We start from the raw sequence: 25,271 nt of genomic DNA on the forward strand, positions 1-25,271 counted from the left end.
AAGATAGTTAGCAATAAACATCGAACATTAGGAGTGAACACGTGGATCGGTGGCGCGGCATACCGAGAGATAGAAAAGCTACGAGCATTATAATACTCGTAAGCCTACTTGAAAAATAAATAATCTGTATCTTTATCATTTGACGAGTCTAGTAGACTAGACTCTGTGTTCCCATCACACGCCCATTCCTATAATGTGACACTCGTTTAACACTAGCGGTAATTAATTCGTGGAATTAACACTAGGCACTGATTTCCTTGGATGAAACGCTATTTTCAGGTGGGGGCGTAGTAATGCCAGCGCCAGACACGCGTATAAAGATATTTACGAATAATCGTACTTATTTTAATTGGCATTAACATATTTACAATTAATTCCCACTAATCTAAACGCGATTGGTGAATTGTGAAGCTGTGGAATGATCTGTTGCTCGCGATATTTCCAGGCTGATACGACCTTCAAACCTTCAAGAAAAGAGCGTACTCCCTCTCTCGTAAATCTTAAGGCGGGATTTCACCAGTGTGCGGCACTGTGTGGCACAGTCATATTCAGTACAAGTTTTTACCCTTTGGGTACGGAACCCTGAAAATACATATATTTCAAACATAAATTCCCAGAAAATCATTGGTACGAGCCAAGGTTGGAACCCGCGAGCTTTACGCTATGCTTTACCTTTATATATAAAGTACTTTTATGATGATTTAATATTGACGAAAGTGTTTTGGCCTCGCCTGCGATAACGCACCGGCCATCCATGCAGACAAATACGCGCCGACGAACACTCGTAACTCGTAAGTGCCAACGCCTGGCATAATACATACAGGGCAGTGAGGTTTCCCATTGATACAGAACCCTAACAGAACTAAACATTATTTTGGTGATACGACAGTTTACTGCTAAGTCACCGTTCAGAGAAGTCTACGCTCTCGATTGATCAAAAAATAAGTTAATTATAAAAAGCCTAAAAAGGTGTTTTGATTTCGCTACGTTTCTTTCACACTAGCATCCATGCTTACGCAGCGTAATATGTAGGCGAACAACACGCGAACGCGATGCGGCGCGGGGTGAATCAATCCTTTGATACCTATAAAAGTGTCCTACGTGGGCGATCTCGTTGCGAACGCGAACGCCGTGGGCCCGCCGCGCCGCTTCATTTCGCGTTCGCGAGTTGTTCGCTTGCGTAAGACGCAGCATTACAAATACGCGACGACGAACATTTACCTACAGCAACTCGCAGAGCGGAGTGTCAACGCCTGGTGGAATAAAAAAAATAGTAATTCCCGGAATCATTCTCTCCTGAAATATGCTACCGGTAAATTGTGAGCAACATTGTTTCACATATCGCAACTCGCCGAAAGCCAACGGTTGGCGAAATTCTCGCACCTACATACGAGTATAGACCAGAAACCCAGAACATAGCTTGTAAATCTACTTTCAATAGTTATTTGCACCTTGATAAAATATGTTGTTTTAAATGCAATCTATAGTTTCCAGTAAGATTGGTAAGTTACTCGGTATTATTGGGAATATTACTAGTAAAAATGGTAATTTACTCCCCGAGGTTTCCTATGTATTATTTTTAGTTGTAAAATGGTGGCATTCTACTATCAATTAATATAGAAATAATAAAAGATAAACCAAGTCTCATAAAAATCGAAGATTTCGTAATATTACCGGTAAGATTGGTAACTTACTGGTAATATTCCCAAATGGAAAAATACTGGTAACGAGTATCTTACCGCGACCCATCACTAGGTACGACCTGCTTAAATAGGAAACCTGGTTAACCGACACAAAATTGCCGATCCCTTGAGATTTCAATTATGCAGGTTTCACTGTTTGCAAGAGGTAAATTACCTGATATGTATGTGTCATTCCTGGAAGCATTCCTTAGGCAGGAATATCCTCGGTAACGTTTCCGGGAATATTTTAAATCGTGATTATTCGAGGATTTACGTTTAATGTAACATATTTCAAAGTTTTCTTAAACAAGTTCAAAAGTTTATTACCAGTTCTATTATTTATTGAAATAATGAATGTCTACCAAATATACAAATGGTAGTATATGTACCTAGTACCCTTTTCAGAAATATTTCCTAGGTGATACTGATTAATATCAATATAAACTCTTAAGTCTCAAATTCTTAATAACACGTATCTGAGGTCGACTTTACAGCTAAATAACGCCTTGTACGTGCTCACTTGCGAATTACCGACTTGATCATCAAGTCTTAATTACTTAAAAGGCACTTGTGACATTCTTACGCCTTTCAATGAGCGTTATGGGCGATGAAGCTCGTAGTGACTATGTAATTTTCAAATTGTCTAACGCACGAGTGTCCCGTAGGTACATATTTTGCCGATACGGTACCGATATCGATTTTTGAAGTAAATAATCGGCGATACCGATACAGATACCGATATCAATGCCATAGTATGTAGTTAGTTAATAAATCAAATAAATAAGGATACCTATTACTTAATATGCATAAAACATACTTATGTATATTAGATACTAGAGAATTTGTGAAGCGTGAAAAACTGTAACAAAATAAAGAAAAATGCAAATCAAAGAAAACATTTAATTAGGTAACCATCAATAGACCACGAGCCAGGCGCAAATATCGTCAGTCATCGCCTCCCGGTTGAAAACTCGTATAGCGGTTAACGGCTACAATGTATGATGAACCCTCGCTGCCGCTCCGTTGGTGGATTGATACCATAGTAAAAAAAATACAGTGAATAAGTTTTTCATACAAAACTTGTTTTTGCTCTATTTCATTTGGTTTATAAACTGGAGTTATATAAACTAATTATAGACATAGACATACCTCGTGTCATTGTATATACAAAGTCAAATTTTCTATAACAATCCAATACGTAGTATTGAAATGAGAACGAAGATCCGTTTGTATGGCAAGGTGAAATTCGGCCGAGCTTGCCGGGGACTCTTAATTTAAGAGTACCCGGCAAGCTCGGGGGGATGGTAGGCAATATTGGGGAAGTATTTAGCATCAACACCAAAGTTTGTCAACTCAAACCGGAATCAAACAATTGAAAGCGACAACATCGAAAATGATCGATTGCCCAAACTTTCAATATAATAGAAGACAATAAACTTGTTCCAAGAGATTACCTTGTTAGGAACCTGCGAGTTAGGCACTTGATTGATTACTCCACGCACAATCTAAATGCTAATACCGCGCCCGATCTTTTTTGAGAGGCTGCATCCTTATTATGTAAATCTGTAAGACCGATCTACCCGGATACTACACCCGATAGATGCCGCATTTAAAGCGTTTATCCATAATTGTGTTGCAGCCATAACTGTGTGTTTTTAGTTTTAAGATATATTTTATAATAATATGTATGCTATAGTTGGTCAAGCAAATCTTGTCACTAGAAAAAGGCGGCAAATTTAAAAAATGTAGGCGCCTTTTTCTACTGACAAGATTTGCTTGACCAATTATAGTTTTAAGGTATTCATGTATGGGCAAACAGTGGAAAGGCAGAGCCTCACACAAGCCTTCTTATATCGAACATGTACTAGTACGGTGCGGCGCTCATGCTCGATTAGAATAGTCTGATGTTGATTGTTTTTGATGTACACCCATGCCACAGGGGCAATGCACAGTTGTCATACAGCGGAGCGGAAAAGAGATGTGGATGATGCAATGCAATTAGTTCATTCGAGCACGTATCCTCTTATCTTCGTCTCAGTGGAAAGGCAGAGCCTCACACAAGCCTTCTCATATGGAACATGCACGGTGCAGCGCTCATGCTCGACTAGAATAATCTGATGTTGATTGATTGTGGTGTACATATAGTCTGATGGTCGTCTATCTAGTAGGAAGAGATCCATGGATTTACCTAATCCGTGGCGGGCGTTGGCGGGATTGTTGTGATTTTTCCCAGTTCCCAGGGGCAGGATATTGTCCGATGCTATTCCTATTCGCCTGACATCGCAATTGGATGCCTGACCTAAAAGGCCGCGATAAAATGATGACTTACTCCGTTATTGTATAAGTTTTTCTCACGTTTTCTTTGCAACCATGTTGGGACATAATTTAGGGGTAATTTGAGTTCGTTTTTTGGGTTCCGTACCAAAAAGGTAAAAAGGAACCCTTATGGCGGGGCTCTATCCATCTGTCACATCGCTGATCTCTCTCTATCTCGGGAACTACTTACGCTATCGATTTGAAATTTAGAATAAATATGATCAAGGTTAACTCAGATGCGTATTAATGACAGTTTTTGTTATTTTTATTAATTACTGAATGTTTCTGGAAATACGAACACAAAATCTACGGATTAATAACTTTCGTTCGAAAAATAATGTGAAAAGCGGTGTGTAGTGCGACTTGCGCGATGCTGGGTAGGGACCCAGGTAAGTATCTTTTTTTAATTATTATTACAAAGCATTTGACCGCAATCTCACCTGATGGTAAGTGCCAATGCAGTCTAGAGTGGATCATGCTTACCTAAAAGATGTCTATTCACTCTCGATTTAAAAAGATCTCGATCTTTCCGAAGTAGGTTTCATATTTTACTTGTTAATAATTATGACACCTACTTTGGTAGGGACACAAATAAGGTGATTTATTTCTGCATTCTAAGTTTAACCTCCTAAGTCCCGGGCTTTTAAAATATTACTTGTTAGAAAGACCGAACTAGCTTTTAATAGAACAAAATGGCAACCATTGTTAAGTCCTGACGATTTGAAAATTACAGGTCTCGTTATGACCGAACTACCTATTAAAAGAACAAAATCAATTTTTAAACTTTATTGCGATATTTTAGACCTAAACGGCATTATCTTAGTGTTTATATATTTGTCCCTGTCACACGCGCTGAATGAAACGAAACCAAGTAGCCATATTTGTTCCTAGTGGTCAGCAAAAGGGGACAATGGCAGCATGTGAGAAACAACGTAAGTAAATCCATTAATACTTCATAGTAATATTGGTACTTCTTTCAATTAAAATTGTGTTTTTTTTTCTAATGAATTAGTAATATTTAACTATAATGTATTATTTTTGACAAACATGCGACGTAAACGATGTTTTTGCAAGGTAATTTAATTTGTTCTTTTAAAAGTGAGTTCGGTTAATAAATGGTATTTCATTCTAGTGCTACGCGACACGCGACGTGGACATAGTGCAGCTTCTCAATGAATCTGAAATAAAAGACACTGAGGATGGCGAAGGGTCGACTTATCAAGACCCTGAAATAGATGTAGTTTCTGGTCAACGTAGCGATGACCATTATTGATGCGAACTCGTCTAGCTCAGAAAATAAATATTCTTCTGACTCGGAAAATGAGGCTGATTACCCTTCTACCAGCAACCGTCGGGCCAGGACTCAACGTTGAGGAGTTCAGCACGCGTACACAACGAAGCTTTGTGCGTACGCGTGGTGAATTTCTGATTTGGTCAAGAAAATAACCAATTACCCATGCTTTTTACCTATAATTATTACATTAACTACTACATACTAAGCACGAGAGTTCTTTAAAAAGAACAAAAGTATGGATTAGTTGACTTAGTGCAAAAAAAAGTTTCTTTGGTACTGAATAATGTTTGTTCTAGCAAAAATCGTATAGTCGGGTTTGAAACATATTAAATTGCTGCTATAAGTTCAGGACTCAATGACTATAATACTTTTGATCTTTTTAAAGGACATTCGGTTATAGTGCCATCTTCTGCGTAGCAATACCCAGGACTCAATTATGAACGCCATTTTGTTCTTTTAGCAGGCACTTGGGACTTAGGAGGTACCAACCTACTTGTTTGGTACTAAAACATGACGTCATAAACAATCCCAGAAGTTAAGTACTACACGAAGCAAGTGTATAAAAAATAAAACAAATAGTGAGCTAATGAGGCCCACCTTCCAAATCCTCAACTAAGGAAGCTTTGCAAAGATATATGGGGAGATTGAGCTGATTTAAACCGGAACCGAGCGACCATCCCTCACAGAAAGAGGGTAAAATGCAAAAAAACTACGTAGAATGTAACTAATACACATATGACCTTCTGAAAACCTCAACCAGTTTTTTCATTTGTAGTCTGCCCTTTCACTCTCATCAAATAACAAAAAATTATAAGCAAATTACATTTCTGAATATTCGTTCCATTATTACGACATAACACGTCGCATCCACACACGATCACGTTCAAAGTAAAAAGGCACCTTAAACATGTTTCCTCTTGATTATTCTAATGTATGTTCGAGTATTACCTTGTTATTAAATTTAAACCGCGACTCAATACCGCCTGTATCGAAACTCGACATTCTAAGGGCCTACCCCGAACAAAACTCAAAATTTCGTTATCCGCGTCTCCTTCACGAACACAAGTACGATAGAGACGGAGACAACGATTCGATTTTCAATGTTCGCAGTAGCCCCTCTGGTGTCATACCTCTGCATATTAAATTTAATAAAGGGCCTCTCAAACTCGCGGATGCAAAGATCCAATATCAGAGCTAATGCGACTTACAGTAAAAATATTACAGGAAGACTCGAAACACCAAGTATCAAAGATCAGAGGTCGAACCTCCTCTTACTCTTCGCTTTTGATCACCTAGCACTTCACCTTTCAACTTTAAATAAGACTAGATGTTACTGACACTTAAGCGGAAAGTGGACGGCCGCTTCTCCATATAAATGTACGCCATTTTGCTCATTGGATATTGGCATTATGGGAAATATTTTAATACAGTTAAATGTATATTAACTAATGCTATGGCCCTTCTGTAGAATTTTTTCGATTTTTTAAATCATTGCAAAAGTTAGGAGCGATAAACTTATTTCCAATTTTTTTTAGGAAGCGCATACTTACCTAACTATAAAGAAAGAAACAAACAAAGGGACATACATAGCTATGCCAGCTTTGATTAATATACATAAATTGTGTTAAATAATTTCTATAATATTAATATCTAGAGGAAAATGGGGACTACGTTTGTATAGAGAAGTGGTAATCCACTTTCTTCTAAAGGGAGATTGCGCTCGGTAGAATTAAATTAGTGTCGTGTCAACTTTTATTACATCAACGTAATAGCGTATTATGCGCTCGCGAGTAGTGTTAACTATTTTGCATATTAGATATTATGTGGGTAAACATTCTTAGGGCGAGCTTAGCGTTTACGGGGAAAGTATGAAGAATGTAGTAAATGTAATATGCTAGGAAAAGTAACAATACCGTAAGTAACTATTTTTCTTTTGATATCTAAAGATGCCAGACCGCAGTTAAGTTTTGTGGAGCAGCACAGTGCACCACGGTATCATAGTTACTTAAATTACTGTTGCACAGTGTTGCTCCACAAAACTTAAAAGAACTGTGTGGAACCTTTTGCTTTATTAAATTACATAAACACGACCTTTGCGACCGACTGCACCAATTAAAAATAAACGATCAATTATTCGACTTAAGGCATATTATTCGAATGAGGCGAATTTAAATCATTCCGTCTAAGTATTTGCAGAACACACTCCCCAGCTATTCTAGCTAAGGGTGTTCTCGTACCAATAATAGGTCTCCGTGTAAGCAGGTAGCTTCGTAGTTTCCTACAACTAATTGACAGCAGGAAATGCGTCAGACGGAAACTAGAGGCTTCCGCTGCTATTTCATACAAGAATTTTCAAACAATTAATATTTCACAACATTATAAGCTCTAAAAGCATTGTAAGCGGTGGTGGCGGAGTGGATCTGACTTCCGACTTTCAATCAGGAGGTCGCAGGTTCAAATCCTGGCTCGTACTAATGAGTTTTTTGGAACTTATGTACGAATATCATTTGAAATTCACCACTAGCATTTCGGTAAAGGAAAACATTGATAGCATACATCTGCTAAGAAATTCATAGGTGTACCCACTGTATGTGTAGTCTCCAACACGAATTTGGCCAGTGTGGGGACTATAGTCTAAGCCCTTTCTTGCATGAGATGAGGCCTGTGCCCAGGAGTGGGACGTATCAACGGCGTACGGCTGTATTATGTATTATATTATAATATACACGGTGTTGTTACAAAGTCTGTTAATTTCAAAGGTGCGTTCCTGAGCTATTAAATAACTTTCCCAAAAAACCGGTATTCTAAATTACTCCATTTTGGAGATAATCAATGATTTATTTTTATCTGATAAGACCCCTACGAGCGTGTGCACTTGCCTTAGGACCCGTTAATTGATTAGTGTTTAGTAGGAATGAGTTTATACATTTGCTACTAAACGCAAGTACTATCTAGGACGATCGATATTCTAAATGTTATTGATATGTCATAGTTTTCAATTGTTTGGTGGATTTAAATGTAATGTCCGTGTTACAACAACGCTATTCATTACTTTTTACGAAAAAAAAACTATGCCGTTCATTTTCCTTAAATGTTAAGTACATTAAATGTTAAGTACCTGACGACCCTGACGTACCATGAAGTTACCGGAGTTTAAAAAAAACCGGCCAAGTGCGAGTCGGACTTGCGCACGAAGGGTTCCGTACCATTAGTAATAGGGTCCCGTTTTTACCCTTTGGGTACGGAACCCTAAAAAACACCGTGTATAAGCTTTCGTCCGTGTGAGATTAAGACTGGAAACAATTTTCAGGAAAACAAATGAAATTACGACATTTTTCACACTACCTAACTAATACCAGCGACAATAATATCATCGCTCGGAGCGCACGTGAGACAATTGCATCGACGCGGCTGCCTCTAATGATCGCCGGAATTCAGGCGAAGCCACGATTGGGACGCTTTATATGCTACGCTACGATATTAAGCATATGCTGGCACCACACTTCGCCTTATTTGGCAAATATTCGTGTTGCATCTCTTTCCTTTGACATACAAAACAAAAGGGATGCAAAACGAATATTTGCCAAATACAGCGAAGTGCGGTGCTGGTAATAAAATGTATTTATACAAATGTAAGCGGCAACGAATATCGCCGATTGAAAAATCGGATGTGGTTAGTGTTGTGTGTCGATACTCGATAGAGAAGGATGTCAATCCTTAGTGGGCAAAACGTTCAACAAGACCAAGTAGTTCGAAAAACTCGTGCAGACCACGGGAACTATATACCTCATAGGCCTCATAACGTCGGAGGTAATATTAAAAGTTTACGCGATTAAGTCCCAAGTAAATAATCTACAGGTACTAAACGACGATACATTACAATAGATAAATTACTGATAAATACATAGAAAACATCCAAAACACAAAAACAAATATCTGTGACAAACACGCAAATAAATGCCCTTACTAGGATTTGAAACAGAGACCTCCAGCTTCATAGCTTCCTAAGGCCCAGCCATACAAATGAAAAACCTAAAATTTGCCACTGAAATTTGAACCTATAGTGCAGGGAATAGAGTTGATTTTTATTTGTTTGAAAATTAAACGAAACAAAAGAAATGAAACTGTTACAATTGAATATGGCTTAAACTTCATCGAACTGAAAAAGTACTATATAATAGGGCCTTAGGAGGATAGGCGTCACTACCAACAAGGCTAGGCGGCCGATTTATCAACCGCATCGTTCCCGCGTCGCTCAGCTAAAGCGATCGGCGATTCCATTCGAAACTGAAAATGGCGTCCCGTTCCGTGAAATGGCTACGCGGGACGTGGAAACTAATTGGTGCTATCTCCACAAAGCCCGACGCACTGCGCCGAGTGATTTTAATTTATGGGACTAGGATCGTTCAGAAACGTGTATAATGTAATTTAGTAGTGATATTAATACGCCCTCACACAACTCTCCTAAAACGATGCCAAAAAGTCTTTAATCTCTCTCGTATCCCGTATGTTACACAACATTCTTGCCATTTCCTTATTTTTTGATGCCAAATATTTTGACATTTAGCCACGATTAGAGATTGTGTAAAAGTATTTTAACCTCACGCCGTCCAGACATCAAAACTTACCAAAACAAATACAATTTTGATTTGTCAAAATAATAATTTTTAAGAAAAAAAAACCGACTTTAATGGGGGATGCCGCTGAAAGTTCACTTATTGTCGATGGTGCACTCTTAGATTCCAGACCATGAAATGAAAAAGACAGCATCTTTTGCCTAATTATGTAGAAAAGGAGGTAAAACGACCCACTTTTCTAGTAGCATTTCGTTTTTGTAATGGTCGCAGTTCTAACCTAACCTAACCTACTTTTCTGATAGCATTTCGTTTCTGTAAGGGTCACAGCTCTAACCTAACCTACTTTTCTGATAGCAGTTCTGTTCTGTAAGAATCGCAGTTCAAAACCCACCCACCCACCTACCCCACTTTTCTAATTAGAACGGAATGGGTCCTTTTTATAGGCATCTGGGCGGCTAAAGGATAATCTCCAAAACGAGGTGCTGGAAGCCTCGGCCTGGACCTGAGGGCCTACCGCGAACCACGTTCGACGTATTGCCTCTCTGTCGCACTTGTAAATTCGTACGTAAGTGTGACAGGGCAGCAACATGTCGAATGTGGTTCGCGGAAGACCCTCTGGACCGTTCTTGCGTGACTCATATTTTATTTGAAATATATATATATAGTTCTAAGGCAAAATATTTGTATAGATGGAATAAAAAACTCAGATACTTAAAACAAAAAAGAAGATTAGCATTTTGATACTAATACGTGTTGAACATGTGGACCATACTTGTACTAGTACTATAGTTGGTTGATTTTACCGTATTGTCCAAATATCAGTATCAGTTTCTGAATTTAGCCCTTATTCGAGTTTCGAATCTAATTATGGGAACTAGGTTTTCCCATTGATTGCGCAATTTGCTTTTCACGCACTTATGCTAATTTGATTAAGTGTGGAGAGTACAGATATTTAATGGTTTGACGCTTTAAAATGTATTATTAGTTTAAATGGACTTGACAGTAGGCGTAAATGATATGTTGCTACAGTCAGCATCAAAGTAACGTATCAGACTACGTGTACCATTCTCTAATAGGTTAACAAAAATATATACATAATTCCCTGTATGTAGAACAATTACAGACTGTGACAGATTCTTTAGAAGTTTACTGTGTTAGAACGCGAACTGAAGCTATTTGGAAAATAATTCCGGGATGGCAGATACTTTTCGAGCGTTGTTTCATTCGCTATTCTATGCTGACTGTTCAGTTGATTGGTAATTTAACAATGTACAACATATTTATACTTACGATACGGTATGGAAGGTCAAAAATATATAGCGACGAATTGTACTTATACTGTATGTGGCCGTTATAGTATATTCGGATAACAGCGTTCTGTCATAGCCGCCAGGTATTCGCAACACTATTCCATTTTTAGATACTGCAACAAAATGTCAATTTTAAACATATTTTCCAGCATCCCAAAAAAGATTAGTAAACAATCTAGTTTCCCGTCACTGCAAAAAAAGACTTAACACAATCGAAAAAGGTCCACAATAACCTATAACGCAGAAAAGAAATAAGGACACGTTAAACTTTAGTGTTATTCAGAACTTTTGTCCCTCGAGTTACTTGTTTGACAGTTCGTTTTTAACTTAAACCGTATAAATAGTGTTCCCCGTGGAGTGCATATCTGGGCTCGGCGAGTGTTTTTCAAACAGTAAAAGAGCCGTTGGGACTTGAAATGACTTATGGCCGCGGACGAAGGTTTTTACTCGTAGTTTAACTTTATATTGAGATACTCGATTATATTATACGGTTTAAAGTAATCTATCGGGGCAAAATAGAGTGTAGGTATTCGTCAGGTGACAATCAAAAATAAACAATAATCAACCTTGTTTTGTTCACGATTTCTCTGAAGTCTGAATGTGTGGTAGTCATTGCGATATAATAATAAAATACAATACAATACAATACAATCATTTATTAATAAAATTAAAATTTTACACGTCATAGTAATTTACAATAATAGGCGTCATAGTAATAGGCTAATCATAGATAGTGGAAAGGGTAAATATGTGGTATTTTCTATAAAAAGGGACCTTATATTGTCGGTGGCGCTTACGCCATTATTAACGATGCTCAGATATAAATACAATACAACTTTTCTTAGAAAATGCCCCATATTTGAAATGTAATTACGAGTACTAAGTATGAAGGTTTTACCACTGAACTTTCGGTTTAATGTCTTGTTTGTTTATTCTACAACCGGTGGTGGCCGAGTGGATCTGACGTCCCACTTTTCCGGAGGTCGCGGATTCAAATTCTGGCAATATCAATAATGTATCATTTGATATTTACCACTACCTTTTCGGTGAAGGAAAACATAATGAGGAAATCTGCATACATCCGCGAAGAAATTCAAAGGTGAAGGTGTTTATTCTATGTTTTTGTTGTGTTTTAGCGATTGCAGTTGGTATTGTAGTAGTAGTAGTATGTTGTAACCTATGTTGCAACATAGCTATAGGTACTTACTGAAATCGGGGTCATCATACAGATGTAGTACATTAGTTATTTGTGCAACAAGAGAGGAAAGTTGGTTTTTCTTGCGAGTGTTTATTTCTTAGAATCTTAAGCGTAGCGAGGGACTCAAAAACACGAGATGTAAAATAACTGCTCTCGTGTTGCAAACATAATTTTTCACCTCAGTAGTGAGAACATATTAAAGGTTAAAATGTATTTCGAATTACACAGAATAAACAGAAAAAAAGTATTATAATATGTACGATACGATACGATACGATACGAGACGAGACCGGACCGGACCGTACCGTACCGTACCGTACCGTACCGTACCGTACAATACCGTACCGTACAATACCGTACCGTACCGTACCGTACCGTAGTATGAAGGTCATGGCCTTCACTAAATTAAAAAGCTACATTGTTTCACTCCCTGGAGTGAGGAAAGTCGCACTTTCCTCACTCCAGGGAGTGACGAAAGTAGGCTTGTTCGAGCTGCTGAGGTGAAAAATTATTTTCCATCGAATTTTCTCGGAAACGTTCGTATTTGTCATGCTACTTTAGTCAACTTCAGTACTTTTTGTAACGAAACTAAACTGAAAATAGCAAGACACGTTCGTACGTTTCCGTGAAAATACGATGGAAAATAATTATGCACTACATCTGTACCTGTAATTTACAATTTGAAACTTTGTTTTCCCTAGGTTTATAGGACTAGTCTGTTTACTTAAACCCAATTAACAAAATAATTTATTGTGGTTCATGTTAAATAATAATAAATTTTACTTTAATTTCCGTACCTTGTGTACGTTAATTATTGCTACAATAGGTCGCTTTGTTAAGAATAAGAATGATAAGCTTTAAAAAGTAACGGAAATATCTCAGTTTTGTTATTTAAAAAGACAAAATAATGCGGAAACCTAAAAGTACCGCAGCGCCCGGGGAAATCAGCGGAAGCAGTAATTAGGTACTACACGTTTTTTTCTGTCGCATCGTCTTGATGACGTTGCTTGATTAGGGCTACTGGTTTGACTAAAAAAATCCGGATAAGTGCGAGTCGGACTCGCCCACCGAGGGTTCCGTACAAAAATTACTTACTTTTTAATTTTTTACAAATTAATAGTTTTCAGATTGTACTTATAGTGTAAGACGATATTTTTTGCCTTTCATAGTTTTATTAGGTCAACGGGAAGTACCATATACATTTTGATTCTCTTGAGTGTCGAAATATAAGTTTTTTTTTTGCGCAATGAACGGCCGTATCTTTTTTACGTTAACTTTGAAGTTTGTTTTTTTTTTACAGCTTGGAGGGACTGTAGACCTGTAGGGACTGTATATGGTTTTAATTTCAACTCTATACCTCTACGCATTCCCGAGATAAAGGGTTTTGACAGACAGACGGACCGACGGGCGGACGGACGGATGGACGGACAACAGTGATTCTAAGGGTTCCGTTTTTTCCCTTTGAGGTACGGAACCCTAAAAAGGTAAAAAAAACACATATACTTATTTTATTTTTTATTTTCATCCGTAGACATGCCAGGGAAATAGCAAAAAGAAATCTCGTAGTTAAGCTTAAAATTAACCTTGTAAATTGTATTTTAATGTATTTATTTCATCGACATGATATATTTCCTATGTCAAGTTATATTGAATAAAATAATAAAGAAATACTGTAGCGGTAAATAAAAACAAAAGTACAAATAAATTTTAAAGTCGTAATATAATATTTCATTTATAATTAACATGCCTATATAATTATTCTTATAATTAGATTTTCAGGATTTATTATATATTATTGTGATTGTCTATGTACAATTAATTCCTTTTTCCGTTGATTACAATTTACTACATTATCTTACATCTACAAATCCGAACATATACCAACACCGTTTTTCACTTAGAAGCAAGCTGACAATACACATAAATAGCTTTAATTCTGACGTTTAAACTGACAAGGCAGCATAGTTGATCTATCACGCGGCGAAAAATCCATCTCTGCCTTGCCCTGTTCAATTCTGTTATTGTAGGCAAAATTACCGCCCATTTGGCGGGACTTAGCCGCTATTATTGACGCCATAGTGTACGACGGATGAGGCAAATCCGGTATCTGGGATATGTAATATTCACGTCGACGCTGCCGTTCTATTTCTATATCTTGCACCGGTGATTCGGATCCAGATACACCCATTCTCATAGTGCAGGCATGATTCTGTATTGATATATCTTGCACAACGACAGATTCACATTCAGAAACATCTATTCTCGCTGTATGGTTCAGTGCTGAGTTATCTTGACTATCTTGAGACTCACGGTTTGACTGATCGAATGATAATGAATTATTCCTGCCCCGTAGCTGATAATAGGATAAGCGGAGATGGGAATAATCGTCTATGAAGCCGCTGGTGGTTTGATTATTCGATATTCCACTGTTTTCCATGTTCATGTTTCCAGTTTTTTAGTACTTAGTAGATAGGTATTGTTGCTATGGAAAAAATACAATTCACAGGAAATTTACTGGTGCTGACAAGTTTTATTTGTTCTGACGATTGATTATATTTGCAAAAATGTAGGTACTTACATTGCAATAATTAGTATCATATCATAAATCTACCCATTTTTGTACCTATAGATTCCGTAAATGACACATTGCATTTTAGAGCGTATTTAGCAGACGTTAAAGTTTATCTTCAAAAGACGTGCTGTGGCTCGTCTAGTTAGAAATGGTGTTGCCATAAATTAAAGTTAACTGTTTTCAAATCGTCCAAAACTAGATTATTTACTAAAAACATCTCGATTTATTATTTATTTTATTGTCATAAGTCATAAAACAAAAACAATATTTTCCATCACTTTTCCACGCACGACAATATCTTATCACCAAAGATCGGCTTAACAAAACACTATCGGAATTTCTACAATACGTGAAATGTGAAATATTTTATCGCTCTCTGCTCATGTCCGGTTTTTCCAAACTTGTCAAATGCACATGACTCATAAGTACCTACAGTCTGCACATTGAGGTTTGAGGAGTTGTAGGGTAGTTCCGCTTGCCCGCTAGTCTGAATTTTCTTCTTCTTCTTCTTTTAAAATTATGGCTTCAGCCCAGTGGGACTATTTCGCCAGTATCAAGGTATTAAGAGGTTTAAAAACGACAAAAATTGTACGGTTGTACAAGACAGTGTACGGTGATTTGTTAGCTCTTGTAAATCGATAGCTAGACTTTACAAGAAGCACGTGGACTACCGGCCGTTGACTCCAAGATGGTGGTTAAACGCGCTTCAAAATTAATTCTCCATTCACTGCATACTACCACATTAGTTTACTGTATAATAAGCTATCGATATTACACTTTAAACAATATTAATGAGCAAAAAACAAAGTAATTAATCACGATGTTAACTATCAAGATGGCGCTCGAACCGGAAGTCCAGTCTGAATTTTATTCTCACGGAATTAATGTAAACAAACAAATGTCACTGTCAAATTGACACTTGCAGGCAATTCAGGGTCATATTTGTTTGTTGTAGGTTCCCAAGTCAAAAATCTACACCTCGACATTGGCAGAATCCACCTTTTTTAGGTTTTATTATATAAGTAAACACACATTAATAAAGTACAATACATAAAAAAAAACTTAAAACTACTTATTACTAATTAAACTTAGACAAGCTAAAACTAAAACAATACAAATTAAAAACTAAACATAGAAAATCCACCTTGCTAAACTTAGCGAGGAGTTAAAGCCATGAATGGGAAAAAAGTCAGGGGTTTTCAAAGTAAGGGCTCGCAGAAAAACTTAAAAATAAATGTAGGTAGTAGGAAATAACGGAGTTTTGCGGTAGCATACCTACATACTTACAAAATAACGAACAAATCGATAACCTCTACCTTTTTTAAAGGCGGTTTAAATTAAAGCCATTAAACGCGATTACGGGAGCACTCAATCTCGAAAGTTAGTGAAAAATTATGTTTAACGGCCCGCAACTTGGTCGCCCGGGTGAATCTCCATAGTGATACCAGTGCAATAAATAAATTACCTGACAAAAGCAGCTTTTTCTTTTCCATTAATATACCAAAATGTTTTATGTTAAAATTTAGTTTCCTTTTAACAAAGTCAATATCTCTGGAGTAGAATATAAAAATATATCTAATAAATATGGAAAATATGGACAGTCCAATACCTTGAATGCTGCAAAAGTTTTTGTCACCGGCCACACCTGTACTTGCTCGGTACACAGTTGCACACTTTTAATTTCTCGTTTCGAAATCTATGGAGTTCTAACTACTATTCGCAAACTAAATTGAAGACTGGGGTCATATTAGAGCTCTTGCCCACTGACGTCCAGTTTTATGCAGGATACGGTTTTCTGCAGGATTCCGTTTTCTGTATACGTGCTAATATAGCAACGTTCACACGAGCATTCTGTTTGCGGGATACTCTCTCACATTTACTAGGTGTGAATGAATAGTTTTACGTCAGTTTACAATGCTCACTGTAATAATATGTGGATTGTACGTCACCTTATGAATTAAATAACAAACTACAGATGATTATCCAAAAAAGAAAAATAGCACGCTCTCGCTCAAGTGGCTGTCAATTGATAATAACAATGAATTTTGCTGAGTTTTGGAAGTTTGCAAAGCAAGGATTTATTATATTTCCTAAAACAAACCTTGTGTATAAAGCCATAAAGAATGTATCGAGATAGATAAGTTGACAAGTTACATCTCAAGTGTTTGGCTGGGTTAGCAGATATGGTTAGATAAAAACCCAAACGGTTTAATATAAAAACCGATGCAAAGGGAGCTCAGTATCAGTCAAAAGTCTTCCAAAATGAAGGTAGCCGCTTGCTTGCTCGCTTTAGTTGCCCTGGCCGCTTCGGCACCTCAGCCGAGGAAGGACTTCCACGACCACTTCCAGGACTTCCTTGACTTGATCTTCCAAGAGGCTGGGGAGCAGTTAGGGGAACTGAGTACGACGTATCAGCAGTTCGACGAGTTTAATGCTGCGATGAACTACATGCAGACCGCCGGCTTCAAGGAAATCGTTGTGGAAATGGAGTCGCTGCCTGAGTTCCAAGCTGTAAGTGGCTCGTTCACTAGATTTATAACCTTATTTATTGGTTCAGATATTTTTATCGCTTGGACGATGATGAAAGACATTATTTTATTTACTACCTGCTCAATGCCTGAACAAAATGAGAACAGGCACGGTGACGTATTTGGGGCTCGATTAATGTTTTTTGTCAATTCGCTTTCTTATACCACGGGGTTTCTTATACCAAATCGCCTGTGGCTTACATTGCCCAATTTTGTCGTCATATTTTGCTTTCATGTTTTGCTTATTTTTACAGATGGTTGACTTCTTGGAGACTGACAATATTGATATCACCTTCTTCCTGGACAAACTCGACGAAGTTGTCAGTAAGTAATTTATCTTCAATCTTGTGTAACAAGTGCATGTTTTTGAGATAATTTAAGATTAATATCATTTAAGGGTCATTGACTTATATACTTCGTAAAGACGGGCGTTACGGACAGTACGAAGTGGGCCAGTTCGTTGGTGCACAAATCGATTTTGTGCACATGTTCGTTGGTGCTTTTTGGTGGTTCTGTTCGTTCACTCGAAATTACGTGAACATATTTACTTTTGAATTCTTTGATTTATTTATATTTAGATCAAAATATCTCTCAGTCAATAAATAATACCCATTTATTGATTAAGAGATATTTTGATCTAAATATACCTAAGAACAAGTTTGAGAACAAATCAAATTATTTTATTAAATATTTTGATTTGTATATAGTTTGTTTGGCATATAGTCGAGAAATTCGGACGGGCACCGCCGTGGCGGGGTGGCCTAGGGGTTCATGGCGTTAGCCGCGATAGCTAAAGACGCCGGTTCGAATCCGGCCTTCACCACTGGAGGGCTTCGTCACTTTTTCTTTAATATATGACATCTATTACAATTTCTAAATATACCTAAATAAATAAATTTATACTATGGGACAGTAAGCTCGATAAGGTTTGTGTTTTGGTGGGTACTGTACTGGAAGACGGTACATATAAGTAGATATACGATTTGGCTCAGATATTGATAGATACTTAAAAAACCGGCCAAGTGCGAGTCGGACTTGCGCACCGAGGGTTCCGTACTTTTTAGTATTTGTTGTTATAGCGGCAACAGAAATATATCATCTGTGAAAATTTCAACTGTTTAGCTATCACGGTTCATGAGATATAGCCTGGTGGCAGACAGACAGACGGACAGACGGACAGGCGGACGGACAGACGGACAGCGGAGTATTAGTAATAGGGTCCCGTTTTTACCCTTTGGGTACGGAACCGTAAAAACATCCATTACGCAGGAATAGGTAAATATCTATGATGAACACACAATAAATGCCCAAGATTTGAACCCGGGACCTGTTTCGTAGGCAGGGTCACTACCGACTAGGCTAGGAGGCCGTTAAATAATACATAATACCCGCCGTCGGCCATTGATACAATATAATATTATTTTAAATAATCCTTAGTTATTGTTTACCCGGAGGAAACCGGACTAATCATAACAGCGCCTAGTTTGCTCTCTGGGCAAATGGTCAAATAACAGTAGTTTTTGGAAAAATAACGCGCTAGGTCATTCGGGATAGGTACCGATAAGAAGGAACAGCTCCTATTGGACCAATACAAGTACTATGGTTTAAGGGTTACCTAAAAGCACTTAAAATCGTGGCCGCAATTTCCTTTTCTTTGCCGGTTAACCCGTGATTGTTTCGTCAAGTAAGCGCAGTTGCCCAAAAACTCCCAAAAGGAGACACCTTTTTCTTTTTTTTTTACCCAGGAAAAATCTTCGAAAGATTCCCCAGCGCCAGGGGGAGGCACTGAGGATATGTGAGATTTCTACTCACTAAAACACACCTAACCTAACCTAACCTTAATGGATACGTCATACAAGTAGCCAACCGGACTATGAGTAGGCACTTTCTCTAAATTTGTATATTTCCACAGACGCCATCCCCAGCTCCCGCCGCAACGCCCGCCAGGCCTCCGGCACTTCTCTAACCTCCTTCATTCAGGACAGCATTGCCATCTTCCCCAAAGAAAAGCTGGACGCTCTCTTCAATCAGAAGAAGGAGGAGGATGAGGAGTTCAGGAACGCCATCGACAACCTGTTCTCTGACGAATGGAAAGCTACGTTCTCCGCTCTGATCGAGACTCCTCAGTTCCAACAGGAGGCTGATACTCTGCTCGAAAATGGAATCGACCTTCATGCTTTTGTCGACGAAATTGTTGCTATTTTTGGGCAGAACTAGTAAATTGTCGAATGCAACATAGACGTTTGTCGTGCTCTAATATAAATATTTTTTTTAAACATTTATTTCTTTTTATTGCGTTATTAACCAACCTCCATAACCACGACGGAATCGAAAAATTCATATTAAACTCAAAAAAATATTATTTCTAAACATCGTCAGGTGACAAGCAAAGCTCACTAATTACTGAAAAATAATTAAACATAAATCAACCTTATTCGGATAATAATACGGTTCACTATGGCTATGAACTTGTGGTGGTACTTAGTTACTTTTGTTTGTTACTGGACGATATGATGTCTCACATTGCTTTTAGAAAACAGTATGTCATAAGGTTAAATGTACTTAGTTTTACGTTTAAGTAATTTATTATTTATTAATAGGAAGTTTCAAAGGTTGAAATACCCTTTTTAATACAGTTGCTCAAAAAGTGCTACTTTACGTAGCCGTTTAGCGTGCGGAAAGTTGGATTTCGCGAACTAGTGCTTTTTACTTAATTTTTTTTAAATTTATACTTGTTCCAATTCATGACTACTTATTGATAGTGTTAATATTAGTTTCCTTTAAACGTCGTAATCAACATAAAAACCTCCTGTTAATGTAAGAATACGAAAAATATACATATTTTATAATTTAATTACTTACTTCATCATCATTATAACACGTTTATTTTTTAATATTGAATATTGAAAAACCGTTCTTAATAAGTTGTCTGAATGGAACGGAATAGCTGCCGAAACGCCTGTCAAAGAAGAGGCGTTTTTTCTTACTTTTACTAACTACTAAGAGGCGTTTTAAGTTTCCAAAGTTTTGATTTCTTACGTGTTGTTTTTATTATTTTTTCGCAACTATATTAAAAAACGTCGTTCGATACACGTGCGGAAATGTCATTCTTCACTCGCCTACGGCTCGTGGCAAGATATCTCGGTACTCGTGAAGTAATGACATACTTTCCGCACTAGCATCGAAATGTACTATTACGATTGAAAATTATATCAGTAAGTAGGTACCTACACAACAAGATTAAATACACTTTTATAGATATAATCAATCTTACATTTAAGTAGAATTATTTTTTATAATACTTCGGTGGCAAACAAGCATACGGCCTGCCTGGTGGTAAGCGGTAACCGTAGCCTATGGACACCTGCAATTCCAGAGGTGTTACATGCGCGTTGCCAACCCTAAAGGATGACTCACGTTAGACCGGGCCGTGTCCGGGCCGGAGTTTCCGGTGCTTCGTTTTCTATGGAAAGCATCACGTGATCACCTGTCATGTCATAGAAAAGTAAGCGCCGGAAGCTCCGGCCCGGACACGGCCCGGTCTAACGTGAGTCATCCTTAACACCCCGCACCCTCGTTGAGCTCTGACAACCTTACTCACCGGCAGGAATACAACTCTATAAGCAACATAATGTATTAACAAACATAATTATTGACCTTCTCACAGCAAGTCTCAACTATTTATATTTTTGTTTATTAAAACATAAAAATATTATCATCAGCATCTAGTGCCGGCATACAATAGGTACATTTTATTTGTAAACAACACATTTTCAACAAGAATAACATTCTATCTGCAATCAGATCGCTGCGTCCATCAGTAATCTTTCGTCCATTGGTGAACGATCAGACGTTGATAATGAAAACTGCGTACGCTGTTTTTTTCGGATTCCACGTTTTGTGTTCCGTCGGATTCACTGCTTCCTTGAGCACAACGGAAGTAAGTAACTGCTCTTTGATTTATATGAATATGATGTGCACTTTACCTTGCCGATATTAGGTTAGTGATGTTAGTGTTAAAAATTTAGGTTTGTCCCCGGTACGCGTCTAATGACGGTCCCTATTTTCTTTTTCATACGGAGTAGCTGTCACGTAAAATGTTTGTAGACATTGTTTGGAAGTTTAGCACATTATTTTATTTAGAAATGTAACATTTCAGTAATAAAAATACGGTAAAATATATTGCTTCATTTATTTTTTAAATTACGCCCAATCAAAAGAGACTTTTCCTTTGTATATGATATTTATTTCGTTTATAGTTTAAATAGTAGTGTGACTACTTGTTAAACACAAATTAAAATATCTTCATAAGAAAGTAATTTAATTTGTTCTTAGAGCAAAATATACTTGAACCATCATTCGACACGACGCGAGAGGCTTAGGTTTTTCCAAATAACCGTTACTGAGGTCGTTATTGTTTTATCTTATTTGACCTTCTAAGAATTATATTATATTTATAAAATTATAAGGTCTTTAAATTTCACCATGCATTTAATGTGTACATTGATTGACTTAAATTTATTTATGTAATTTTTTGTAGCTTACAAATGAAGCATTTACTGTGACTGAAGATGATTTATCTGCAACTGAGTCTGCCGAAGAAATATCATACGTAAATCGAACTGAAGCAAATGTTGATCTAACTAAGAGTAAAATCAACGATTCGGAAATATTTGAAAATGGCCAAACAACTAAAGAAGACTACCAAAGGTCATTCGTATATATACAAAATACTAAATCTCGATTACCGTGGAAGACTAGGACACGTGGACGATTCTTTCTAGACGATTTCAGTAACGCCAAAGCAGTAGTACGTGGTGGAAATGACAATTTAAGGCCGTTCAAAGGTGTGCAGCAACCAGTAAGAAACAATCATTACAAAGAAACAACCCCGGCTCACAACTTGCGAGGGAATATAAACGAAAATAAATACGTTTCTAGAAATTTTCCTTTCCCAACGAAATTGAATATAGAAAATAAAATAGGAGCGAAAATGGATGGAAAGCGACCATCCGTCCCATATAATGATAGAACTATGCTGGCGTCTAGAGCCGATGCATCACGGCCTTACTATCCCAAAAAAGGATATCAATCACCCTACAAAATAAAACCTCCACAACAACAAAACACTAAAAAACAAATTGAACATAAAGTTAATAAAAGTGTTCGCTTTCCGTATCAACACGGTAATCATTACAAAATGCCTTATGCAGCGCCAATTTCTGCAACAATTCATGTACCCACTGTATTATACGAAAATAAAAATACTGAAAAAAATAACAAGTACTCTCCACATAGCGAAGGATTATATGAAAGTCAGTTCAATTGCTTCAACAAGGACTGTGCGAGTAAGTCAAATAATTATCGTGTGAATATGAATAATGGGATAATGCGTGGGATGAATTGTGTGTGCCAGAATTTGCCTATGTTTCATAATAAGCAGGCTCAAGATTGGCGGGTAAGTAAAAAGCCTTTGACTGCGAGTGAACAAGCATATATTCGAGCTCTCAACACAAACAATACTGACGATTATTCTTACGAACAACTGATTAAAGAAATGAAGAAATTGACTCGAATAGTGGACGGATTGGATAGCAACAGCAAATGAGTGAAGGATTTTTAGTGCATAGTTTATAACAGCCATAATTTGTTTGACAGTAAGGACGCTCATGAAATAAAACTATGAAAACGGATTATATCGCGTATATTGAATTTATAATACATCCCGACGTTTCGAACTCTTTACAGCGTTCGTGGTCGTGGTGGTGGTGGTGGGTTTTAGTATGTGGGTATTTTTGCACTTTGTAATTTTTCCTCAGTCACCCGTTGACCACGCACGCTGTAAAGAGTTCGAAACGTCGGGATGTATTATAAATTCAATATACGCGATATAATCCGTTTTCATAGTTTTATTTCATGAGTAACTATCGCGGTAACCGAAGACAATAGTAAAGACGCTATTAAAAATACTTATTTCTTAAAAGGGAAGAATTTAGGTACGAATTTAAAGTAAGTAGGTACCAATATTTTTGTCAATTTGACGCCTGAGGTTGTTTTGCAAAAATAAAACAAGTTATATCTAGATTTTATATGTTTTTATTTCTGAGGAATTTATATGGTTAACGAAGTACGAAATCGCCTTAAAAGATCTATAAAAAACATTTAAAACATTATAATATAACATCTATTTTACCTATATCAGTGTAAGTTATTAGTGTTTCATAACAAGAAAACAACATAAAAAAACAATCAAAGAAACCTAAAGATAAAATCCCTATAAAGACAAATCGACTTAAAAATCATCAAAATCGATCCACGTTTGGTTTTTACGGTCATTCACACATAGTATTATATCTGCTATTTACTGGTAAACACATTACTCCCTTTTACTTTGCCCGGGTAAAAAGGGCTTCAACACTGGCCACTTATGCGTAAGCATCCAGGGCGCGTCCACCGCTCACGATCGCGATAAGAGCTCAAAGCTATCGCGGCTGTGATCGCTGCGCGCGCACCCTGCGTTGGTGCTGCGAGAAATGAAAAGCAAACACTGGAACACAGATGTCCAGATAGCAGATAGCCAATAGGGTCTACAAAGATGGAGGGTAGCAGGAAGAGACAAGGCAGGAAGTTAAGGAGCGCCCTTTGCAGCTGTGTACAAAACGGCCAATTATATACTTGGAATTTTAATTCGTCATTTATATAGAGCAGACGACAGATGTCCAGGGGGCCTAGCCAAGTTGACAATAGGCCTCCAGATGCAGATAGTCAAAAAGGTCTTCAACGATAGAGGATAACAGGAAATGCAAAGGTAAGTACCTACTATTCGCTGTAAACATTATAAAATTTAATGAGGTATTTCGGTACGTCAAACATTAGAAAAAATAAAGTCATTCTTAATTCTCAACGGCAGAAAGTAGTTGGAAGAGGGAAGGGAATGCTTAAAGAGCACTTAACTAAATACATAATTTTCATGAATTTCCTTTACGTCAAAACTACAATAAGAATTTGCCTCATAAATCGGAAACACTTTATGTACACATTCCTAAAGATAGACTTCCGAGAGTTCCGAGCAAAGCGGCTCCGGCGACACTAACTCGGCGACAGAGCGATAGTATTCTGCAGTATGGAAATGTATAAACTTACTTCCTACCGCAGCGTCACTGTCGCAGCGACAGTGGCGTCGCGTCAGTATCGCTCGGCGATAGCGGCCGTGCGATGTTTAGATGTTTTTCTATCCGCCTTCGCCCGACGCGATTGAGGCGGTCGTCGATTTTCATTTTCGACTTAAGAAAAGATAGGCCGAATGTAGAGTTTGCCGAATACGAATATTCGGCCGATAGTTCGGTTCAGATCTTACCGAACTGAATAATCGGCCGAATTATTTATTAGAATTATACAGATGAACCGAACAATTCGGCCGAATACGAACATTGGAAAACTTGCCGAATTTGCCGAATACCTAATAATTACCGAATATTCAGCCCATCTCTAATTCTTACTCATTGCACAAAACAATAAGTTTTATGTCCAAAATTTCATTTTTGACACAAGCTTTTATCGCTGACTGTACTTTTCTTTCAACAGGCAACTAATCTACAACATATCTAGATACAAACATTGCAAGTTAAATAAAAGCTTATAAAAAAGTACATTAATCAAATCCAGGACCGTAGGTAAGATCATTAGCCAAAAGAAGTCTAAAACATTCCTTTTGCTTGATTAATTACATTTCTGAATGCAATCTTGATGAGTAACTGGCAAACATTTAGCTAGTGGTTTGTGTCGCCGCATGTT

At 37.4% G+C, this 25,271-nt stretch overlaps 4 protein-coding genes across 4 annotated transcripts in view; 3 read left to right on the top strand and 1 right to left on the bottom strand.

Annotated features, from left to right (window-relative positions):
- Positions 1-25,271, top strand: part of LOC134748598 (serine/threonine-protein phosphatase 4 regulatory subunit 3) — a 148,943-nt gene that overhangs the window by 47,670 nt on the left and 76,002 nt on the right. The gene's annotated exons all lie outside the window — the stretch shown is intronic.
- LOC134748286 (uncharacterized) lies at positions 13,897-14,939 on the bottom strand. The gene has a single exon (XM_063683020.1). It carries the CDS (start codon positions 14,818-14,820, stop codon positions 14,308-14,310), a length of 513 nt encoding a protein of 170 aa, XP_063539090.1. The 5' UTR covers positions 14,821-14,939; the 3' UTR covers positions 13,897-14,307.
- Positions 17,162-19,700, top strand: LOC134748196 (uncharacterized). Its single transcript, XM_063682908.1, has 3 exons — positions 17,162-17,460; positions 17,732-17,801; positions 19,390-19,700. Exons 1-3 carry the CDS (start codon positions 17,173-17,175, stop codon positions 19,692-19,694), a joined length of 663 nt encoding a protein of 220 aa, XP_063538978.1. The 5' UTR covers positions 17,162-17,172; the 3' UTR covers positions 19,695-19,700.
- Positions 21,225-23,085, top strand: LOC134748544 (uncharacterized). The gene is made up of 2 exons (XM_063683333.1): positions 21,225-21,417; positions 22,018-23,085. The coding sequence occupies exons 1-2, from the start codon at positions 21,337-21,339 to the stop codon at positions 23,083-23,085; spliced, it is 1,149 nt and encodes a 382-aa protein (XP_063539403.1). The 5' UTR covers positions 21,225-21,336.

This window comes from Cydia strobilella, chromosome 16, assembly GCF_947568885.1.
Source record: "Cydia strobilella chromosome 16, ilCydStro3.1, whole genome shotgun sequence".
NCBI lineage: Eukaryota > Metazoa > Arthropoda > Insecta > Lepidoptera > Tortricidae > Cydia > Cydia strobilella.

Bases quoted from the DNA above. Each gene is read 5' to 3' on its own strand.
- LOC134748286 (XM_063683020.1), bottom strand. From the start codon at position 14,820: ATGAACATGGAAAACAGTGGAATATCGAATAATCAAACCACCAGCGGC.
- LOC134748196 (XM_063682908.1), top strand. From the start codon at position 17,173: ATGCAAAGGGAGCTCAGTATCAGTCAAAAGTCTTCCAAAATGAAGGTA. The intron at 17,461-17,731 runs GTAAGTGGCTCG...TTATTTTTACAG, and splicing joins CGCTGCCTGAGTTCCAAGCT to ATGGTTGACTTCTTGGAGAC. The intron at 17,802-19,389 runs GTAAGTAATTTA...ATATTTCCACAG, and splicing joins CAAACTCGACGAAGTTGTCA to ACGCCATCCCCAGCTCCCGC.
- LOC134748544 (XM_063683333.1), top strand. From the start codon at position 21,337: ATGAAAACTGCGTACGCTGTTTTTTTCGGATTCCACGTTTTGTGTTCC. The intron at 21,418-22,017 runs GTAAGTAACTGC...AATTTTTTGTAG, and splicing joins CTTCCTTGAGCACAACGGAA to CTTACAAATGAAGCATTTAC.